Here is an 8535-nt window from a genome sequence, read left to right on the forward strand (position 1 = left end):
AAGAGAACTTTAGGTGTCAGTAATTAGCTCTTGATTTAAATAAGTACTTCTGTTAGTTCTGTTATAGCCCTTCGTCCAGATTACGATTATTTTAGTTAAATACACTTACAGATTTTCAATAAGGACACGACTATAAGAATTGTAAATCGTAAGGAATTATAATAATAGAGTCTATCGAATTATTTGGTGTCAGGAATGCTTTTGGTCGAGATAATCGGACGACTTTAGAGCAAAACTCAAAATTTCTGAACTATTCAAACCTGAACGAATTTGAAACTCAGTGTAGGGTAGGTAAACAGACAAAATTGCTCCAAAAGTCAAGCGCGCAAAGCACGTGAATTTCTTTTTTCCTTTACACGCCGTCACAGTGTCTTGAAAGACTTAATGATATGCCTATAAACAGTAGGATTGCATAAAAATGCATGTCTAATTGACTACAACATAATTATGTCTTCAAATAGCGCGTGCGGTGTATATTTATATTTGCATACACCTTACGGATATAAAATATTGATATTATTTCAATGGTCGAACACCAAGTGGGTGTGCAGTCGGCAACTTTTGCTGAGCGACAAAATTTGGTAATTTTAAATTCAAGTCCAATATCTATGAGTACATATGCAAACAAACAGGTGAAGGTTCTGTTAACAATGGTGCGCAATTAAAAAAATGCAAAAAAAAAAATAAACATGAATTTTGAACAAAATAGTACAATATTAAACTCTTTTTATAGCCAACAGTGTACGACTTTTCTTTTTTTAATTAATCAAAATAAATATTTGACATACCAGCCAAGGAAATCAACAACCACAAAAAAAAAATAGATAAAGAAAATACATAAACGGTAAAAAGTCAGCAAATACACACATGAAAAAAAATTATAATATTAAAATGCGAAACATAATGGTTGTGATTTTTTCAAATACTAAACTAGTTTGAGTCCAAGTTTGGCATTCGCTAGTCACGCACCGGTCAGAAGTAGATAATACAATTTATGATATTTATAAGTAAACCAAATGCAAGCAACTTTTCATATAACGGTAATCAGAACAAAAGGCGCTCTAAATGAAATTTCAACAAAATCTACAATCGCATCTAACACCCGAGTGGCGTACACAATATATCGATTACGGCGTAAGTCTTGAAACTAACTCACACTAACCTAAAAAACTCAGCTCTTTCAGTCATTTAACAAACCCTTTCATCCCTTTTTATGGTATTTAGTTCCTGAAGCAAATGATACTCGAAGCGGTTGAGAATGCGCCACCCCTCAACAGCCCCATGTTTACGGAATATTTTGCGCAGTTTCAGCAAAAATTCTTTGAAGTTTGCGATAAAGAATTGGAGAAAATCAATTTGTTCTACGAAGCCAAATTGGCCGAGATCAATCATAAGTACACATTACTACGAGATGAGATGAAATTGGTCGAAGAGATGGCCGGTACAGAGTTATTGGCGCGTCCATCGATGCGCATTAAAAATCGTCAATATCGACAAACGGTCGATATGACTAAAATATTGACGCGACATGCGACACATGACTTCAAGGCGGCCTTTAGTGAGCTATACTTGAACGCTATACTCTTGCGCAACTATCAGATTTTGAATTACACCGGCTTTCGTAAGATGCTCAAGAAGTACGATAAGGTAAAGTGCAAGAATTTTAATATTAAAATATTAAATGCCTGTTCTCTTAATATCCCTGCTTGTAGCGCATTAGTGGCAGAGCCGGTTATTACTATTTGTCAGGGACAGTGGATAAAGCGGTATTTTATACGAATCGTGAAACTAAAGTCCTTTTGAAAAAAATCGAGGACATAATGACATATAATCTGGAGCATGGTAATCGTCACAAAGCTATGGAGCGGCTTCGTGTACCACCGCTCGCTGACAAATCCCATCCATGGACTTCGTTTCGCACAGGCTTCTCTCTGGGTGCACTTATTATACTCGTCATCATGGTTGTTTTATCGTGTGAGTATTGGCGTGTTTTGAGCGCATGCTAGTGATCGTTTAAGCTTGCAATTTATACCCGGAACACGTTTCGACTGGATTCGATTTAAATTGAACTGAATAAATAGAAAAGTCTGTATAAATAATGTTCTAGCTTGGTCAGTTTGAGTGAAAAGATTCTTAAGAATTTCATCAAGTCCACCGAGTTATTGAATGGTGATTAATAGAGTCTAGTTTGGGAGACAACAGACCTAGTGATCGTATAAGTGCGGCCCACTTTTCAGTCAAAAAATGGCCTAGCTTCGAAAAATATAAAAATATGCCCAATATCAGAAGAAGTTTTAGTTGTAGAGCTTTCGGACGAGCAAACTCTAAACTAAAGTAAAGAGATAAACATTTGAAATCGAAAGCCATACCCAAATGTATTTCTTCCACATATCGCATATAAAATCTAAAAGTGGTGGAAAAGGGAGACTTTCACTGGCTTAGGCCAGGTACTGGCTACTTAAAACCCTAAACAAAGATGAAATATCATACGAACTGTGTGTTTTTAGTTCGAAAACATTACTTTGGCAGTAAAGAAAAACCAAACAGTCTACTTAGACAGCTCTCAAGCCAACAGTTAAGACGTTCTTTTGATAAAAGGGTGCCGAAGCTTAATCCAGTTCGAATTGATTTAACCTCTGCACTTAAATTGTTGCAGTAATTTGTTTAAATATAATTAATTTCTAAATTTTTCCTGCCAGTCACAATGAAAGTCATCGACGTGGATGTGGTAACATGTGTATTACTTTTTCGTGGTCCTTTTACGATGATTCTCTTTCTGGGACTGCTCAGTTTGAATTTCTATGTCTGGCGCAATGTGGGTATCAATCATGTGTTGATATTTGAACTGAATCCTCGTAACTTTTTGGCTGCTGTACAAATTCTTGAGATCGCCGTTGTATTCGGTTGTATATTATCACTGCTGACACTCGCATTTCTACATTCCCAGTACCTTGGCATGCCGCCGTATGTCTTTCCGCTGGCTATGCCTATAATAATGATTGTTTTTCTCATCAATCCAATACGAATATTTCATTATAAATCCCGCATGTGGCTGCTGCGCTATTTGGTAAGTGAATTAAAATCCCATATATACAATAATGAATGTTATTCCAAATGTGATTTATTTTTTATCATCTTCACTAAGGGTCGTATTGCTTGTGCACCTTTCTTCAAAGTCGTTTTCGCAGACTTTTGGTTGGCAGACCAATTTAATTCGCTCGTATCGCTTTTCGTTGATTATAGTCACATTATATGCTACTACACGACACCGTTCGATTGGTATTACGCCAAAGAGCCGACTACTTGTTACATAAAACAACGTTATACGGCATTGATACGAGTGTTACCCGCTTGGTTTCGTTTCGCACAATGTTTACGACGTTATCATGACGATCCTGAAAACTTGAAGAAGCATCTAATTAATGCCGGAAAATATTCAACTAGTTTCTTTGTAGTGTTTTTCGATTTCATGGCGAGAAAGTATGAAGGTAAGTAAATATGATGCGTAAAGGATAGTGAATATAGGGGGTATAACTCGTAACCTAACTCATGCGTTTTATATGGAAAAAATTCTAGAAAAATATTAGAAATATTAAAAAAATATATTTAATTTAGTAATTGAAAAGTCATATTTTCCTGCAAGCTTCTTACAACAGCCGACTGGAGAATCCATTTATCTGGTTATGGATATTGGCTGCCATCATTTCTTCCACATATGGTTTAGCGTGGGACTTTTTAAGAGATTGGGGTATTTTCAGTGCAGATTGCGGCGACCATAAATATTTACGTGCGCAAATTCTCTATAAACCGGTTAGTAAATTAAAAAATATATATAAGATCTGACAACTATTGTTTGTCTTTAAGCTTTAATCTTTCTTAACATACAACCTTTCAGAGTTTTTACTACTGTCTGATTGTGGAAAATCTTTTGCTACGCTATCTGTGGGCCTATGTATTTGTATTGAATGAAACAAATGTGGTCAGTCAAAGGATCATGGCGCCTATAGCGGATATATTGGAAGCAATACGGTAAATTGTCATTACAATACATTTCTATTATTCTAACATTCTGCGTATTTTTTTTTTCCTTTAGTCGTTTCCTGTGGAATTTCATTCGTTTGGAGAATGAGCATCTCAACAATTGTGGCAGATTTCGCGCTGTCCGTGATATCTCAATTACAGTTATTGAACAGCCTTATCGTGGTTCTTTTGCGCCTATTACTGAACCCCCTGCTAAATCTGTACACAATTCGAAAGGTCGTGTTAAACTGAAAATTCCAAATGATTCTAAATCGGTTGTCAATGTTGTATAGTATTAAAATTCATAGTTTAAAAGTTTTACTTAATTGTAATGTAATTAATATATGAATTGAGTAAGCATTAAAAGTCATGATTATCAAGAACTTATTTTATTGTATTTTCTGAACTTGTTCTAAGATGAGATTTTTTTGTAAAATAATTATTATAATAGAATTTAAAATTAATTCATATTTAAGTGACTATATTTAATATATAAAAAAAGGTTTAAATATACATATAGCTTTAAGGTTTAATACCTTTAGCACGTGAATATATTCTTATTTAACAGAACTTATAACGACAAAGTCAAAATTAAAAAAAATCTTATCAAAGCTCACATCAGGTTTATAAGCGTGTCCTGGTGTGCAGGATATCAGGACTCCAAGTAACCCGAAATAGAAGTTGTTGAGCCATCCTTAAAGAGGAAGGATGTGGTTATAGAACTATGAGAGGATTTTGTTAAAAAAAAATTTTCACAAAATGGCGGCTGTTTGAAAAATATGTTTCGTTATTTTCCCGTTTTTTCGCGAAAGTATAATGTATAAAGAAGCTCTGTATATGATTTCAAGTAAATCAATTGAGTAGAACTTGAAATATCATGCACGCCGTTTCTAAAAAAGTAGTTCAGAGAAAAACGACTTTAAAGCTCGCACTGAGGTGCCAGTCCATTTTTTTGGCGCATGACAAAATGAGCTGTAGCTCCGAAAATAATTGAAATTTCAAAAAATCTTTTTAGGAACATATTCTTAAAGGGTTATACTACTATAATATGAAAAAAATCGATTGTTTTTAAATTTCTAAACCAGAATACCCCTTAAAACTTCCTTACAAATGTAGTGTCTAAATAAACTCAGCTAATTCATTTTAAATCAATATAGTTCAGAGGTTGTATATATGCAGCGCTCTTGTCAATTTTCAAACTTAAATCTTAATAATATTTTCAAGAGGCTTTAAAAGCCTTCATAAACATTACTTGATTAAATTTAGATATGTGCATATGTTTAACTACTAACAACAAAAAAGCAAAAGAAATATTTCTTCAACATTCTCTGGCTGCGTTAATAAAAACAAACTTCACACACAAACCAAAATCTCACTAAATTATCCTTTAATAACAATCACTGACAGAGTTGAGCTTTTAACAACTTCCCTCTCCCGAATAACGAATATAAACGAGCAACGCGCACATAACTAGGCAACACTTTATTTAGCGACCATTTTGATAGGACACATGCTGAACAAGAAAAACTATTTAATTTACATATACACTTACCTAAAACCAATTGAACACTTTTATTCTGCTGCTGATAGATAATCACAGCAAAAATTGCTTTTTAATTACTTTTTATTCTACTTCAAACCCTTCACTTCTCTTATTTCACAGACATTACATGACTTTATATACTTAAATATACTTAAGTTCCTTTTCTTTCTTTCCGATTTTATGTTATATTTGGCTAGTTTATTTTATTTGCTTTAGTTTTTGGGATACAGGTACTTCTTGAAATGTCGTACTACTTTACTTTAATTAAACTTTAGGGTAAGACTATATTTGTCAATGACGCTATGTCTACATTAAGCAGAACTTGTTTAAATGATCCAATAGATTTTGTGCTGTCGTAATCACCACATGTATATGAACGCCATATGAATACGCCTGATCCTATTAAAAATTTGGGAATTTTGGTTATGTTTTTGAAAGCTCAAAGCAAGGCTGGGGGATGTTTTAAATATATCAGTAAACTATTTACGAAATTATGCACAGAAAAAATTAAAGCTAGTATTTTTGTCGATCCTCAAATCAAGGAACTAATAAAGGACCAACATTTTACTGATTGCATAACAGTTAAGAAGAAATATGTATGGATTGAATTTATTTGGGCTGTGCAAAATTTTTAGGAAATAAAAAGTCTTCAGACTACATTCAACGCATTGAGCAGCTCATGTTGCACTTCCAGAGACTAGGGTATAACATGAGCATCAAGATGCACTTCATCTTCAACTATTTAAGCCGCTTCCCAGAAAATTTAGGCGACTTAAGCAAAGAACTAGGAGAACGCTTTTATCAAGATATTCGCACTATATAAAAGCGATACCAGGGTCGTTGGGATGCAAATATAATATGATGGCAGATTACTGCTGGAGAATTCAAAACAATACTGATATTTCTACTCATGTAAGAAAAGCACATAAAAGAAAAATTATTTAACATTCAGTTTTCTGCTAACGGTAAGTGCTTTCGGTAAACGGAAACTGTAAAATAAATTAGCATCCGCACGGAAGTTCCGCAACAGCTTAAAATTGCTGCTTAAATTTGCAAAGAACGAGTTCATACTTTTACTAGTTGCTCAGTATTAGTTCGGAAGTTGGTGCGTGCGGTTGTCAAATAAGTGTAAAGTCGTGTAGTGTTGGTGAAATAACAGAAAGGAAGTATTAAAAGTGAAATAAAAAACAGTTAAAAGACATAATTTGCTGTGCGTATATATCAGCTGCAAATTAAAAGTGTTCAATTGTTTTTAGGTAAGTGTATATGTAAATTAAATAGTTTTTCTTATTCAATAAGTGTCCGAACAAAATTACCGCTAACTAGTTCGAAGATCTTCCACTGGAATTACTAGAAGGAATATGGAGAGAAGAGAAGAAAGTGCTGACTAGTTATACGCGCGTTGCTCATTTCTCTTTGTTTGTACACGCAGGATAAAAGCTTTGCCTTAATTATTTGGTTAGTGGTTCTTGCCATGGCTGTTTGATTGCTTTCTTAGACATGCCACAGTGATTTGCAAACTGTTCACCACACTTCTCTAAAAATTGTATTCATCAGTGTATTTGATTAATCGTACAAAATGTTATTTACTTTTTAATATTGTAGACTTAACTTATTCATTCACAACATCTTTTAAAATACTTTTATGAAAATTAAAATGTATATAAATATGGCAACAATAAACAATACTAATTTACAAAATAAGTTCAACCTATTCTTGAATACGTCTTGTTATTTTGAGAGCTAAGTTATAAAAATATGAGGTGTTGTGTGCGATTCTCAATAAAGTAAAAAAACACGTGTGGTGGTTTTCTCTACATATTCTGTACGTAAACCTTTTTGAACTAGGTAGTTTTTCTAGAGAGGAAAATTGGTCTAAGCTCCAAAACAGTTAATATGTGACTAATAAAGGAAAAAAGTTACATGGAAAAACGCGCATGGTGCTGAGTGGATAGGCACTGCAATGTACAGAAGCATAATTTGAACTTAGAATATATTTTATTAGCATTTACTATTACCAAAATTGCTGTAAACAATAAAATCTTTCTGTTCTAGCGGAAACGCTAAAATTCTATTAACATCTGTCCGGAATTAGCTCACACGCTTATTATTACATACTCGCTGGTTCAAATTATACTAGTTGCTCAGTACAAACTCCAGAGTTCGTGCGTGCGATTGTCAAGTGAGTATAATTTCCTGTTGGGCTTGGTAAAATTAGCGATCGGCTATTAGTTTCAAAATTTAAGTGTTTAGTTGAGTGTAAGTGCATACTTAAAAAAAAATAATATTCCTTCGCTTAAGGCCGAAATCAAAATGGTCGCACTATTAGTTCGTGATTTCACTAGAAAGATGTCATATACATACATACATACATGTAAAATGAAGAGATAGTTTTGTTTAGTTGTGCGCGCGTTGCTCGTTTCTCTTTGTAAAAGCTCAAATCCTTTTAATGAGTTATTATAGAGAGTACAAAATGTTGAAAGCTTAAAATGCTTTGGTGCGAAGTTTATGAGTAGAAGTCAAATGAACGAGAAACGTGTTATTATATGTATTTTATTAGATTTTCAATAAAAAACCTGAAGAGATAAGAAACAAAATTATTACATACAAAATTATGTATTTTATTATATTTCATATATAAGTTTGTGATTTTCTTTTATTTTATTCTAATAGACACGTGAGGGGTATTTACAAGTGAAAGCAAAACGAGAACTAAGCACTTATTTTCTTATGTTAGGATAATTTTGTAACCGGATCTTAAGAAGAGAATAAACACCGCCATTCATACAACGGAAACATATTTTTTTGTAGAGCTCAGGTGACTGTTTTGTGAACTGTACATGGAGATCATTTTCGTAAATCTTAGTTATTCATGAAAAAATAATTTATATTAAGATGTATATACATAATTATATGAAGCTTGGTAAAATTTTCTCTACGGACCTACACAGATGGATATAAAATATATTAGC

General features: G+C 33.3%; 1 protein-coding gene across 1 annotated transcript; it reads left to right on the forward strand.

Moving 5' to 3' along the window:
• The first annotated feature begins 751 nt into the window (after nucleotides 1-751).
• LOC106615682 (solute carrier family 53 member 1) lies at nucleotides 752-4416 on the forward strand. The gene is made up of 8 exons (XM_014231999.3): nucleotides 752-1134; nucleotides 1225-1647; nucleotides 1713-1974; nucleotides 2700-3067; nucleotides 3146-3488; nucleotides 3644-3810; nucleotides 3896-4029; nucleotides 4094-4416. The coding sequence occupies exons 1-8, from the start codon at nucleotides 1066-1068 to the stop codon at nucleotides 4311-4313; spliced, it is 1986 nt and encodes a 661-aa protein (XP_014087474.2). The 5' UTR covers nucleotides 752-1065; the 3' UTR covers nucleotides 4314-4416.
• Nucleotides 4417-8535: the final 4119 nt, after the last annotated feature.

This window comes from Bactrocera oleae, chromosome 5 (genome assembly GCF_042242935.1).
Source record: "Bactrocera oleae isolate idBacOlea1 chromosome 5, idBacOlea1, whole genome shotgun sequence".
NCBI classification, from domain to species: Eukaryota; Metazoa; Arthropoda; class Insecta; order Diptera; family Tephritidae; genus Bactrocera; species Bactrocera oleae.

Bases quoted from the DNA above. Each gene is read 5' to 3' on its own strand.
- LOC106615682 (XM_014231999.3), top strand. From the start codon at position 1,066: ATGAAATTTCAACAAAATCTACAATCGCATCTAACACCCGAGTGGCGT. The intron at 1,135-1,224 runs GTAAGTCTTGAA...TATGGTATTTAG, and splicing joins CACAATATATCGATTACGGC to TTCCTGAAGCAAATGATACT. The intron at 1,975-2,699 runs GTGAGTATTGGC...TTTTCCTGCCAG, and splicing joins CATCATGGTTGTTTTATCGT to TCACAATGAAAGTCATCGAC.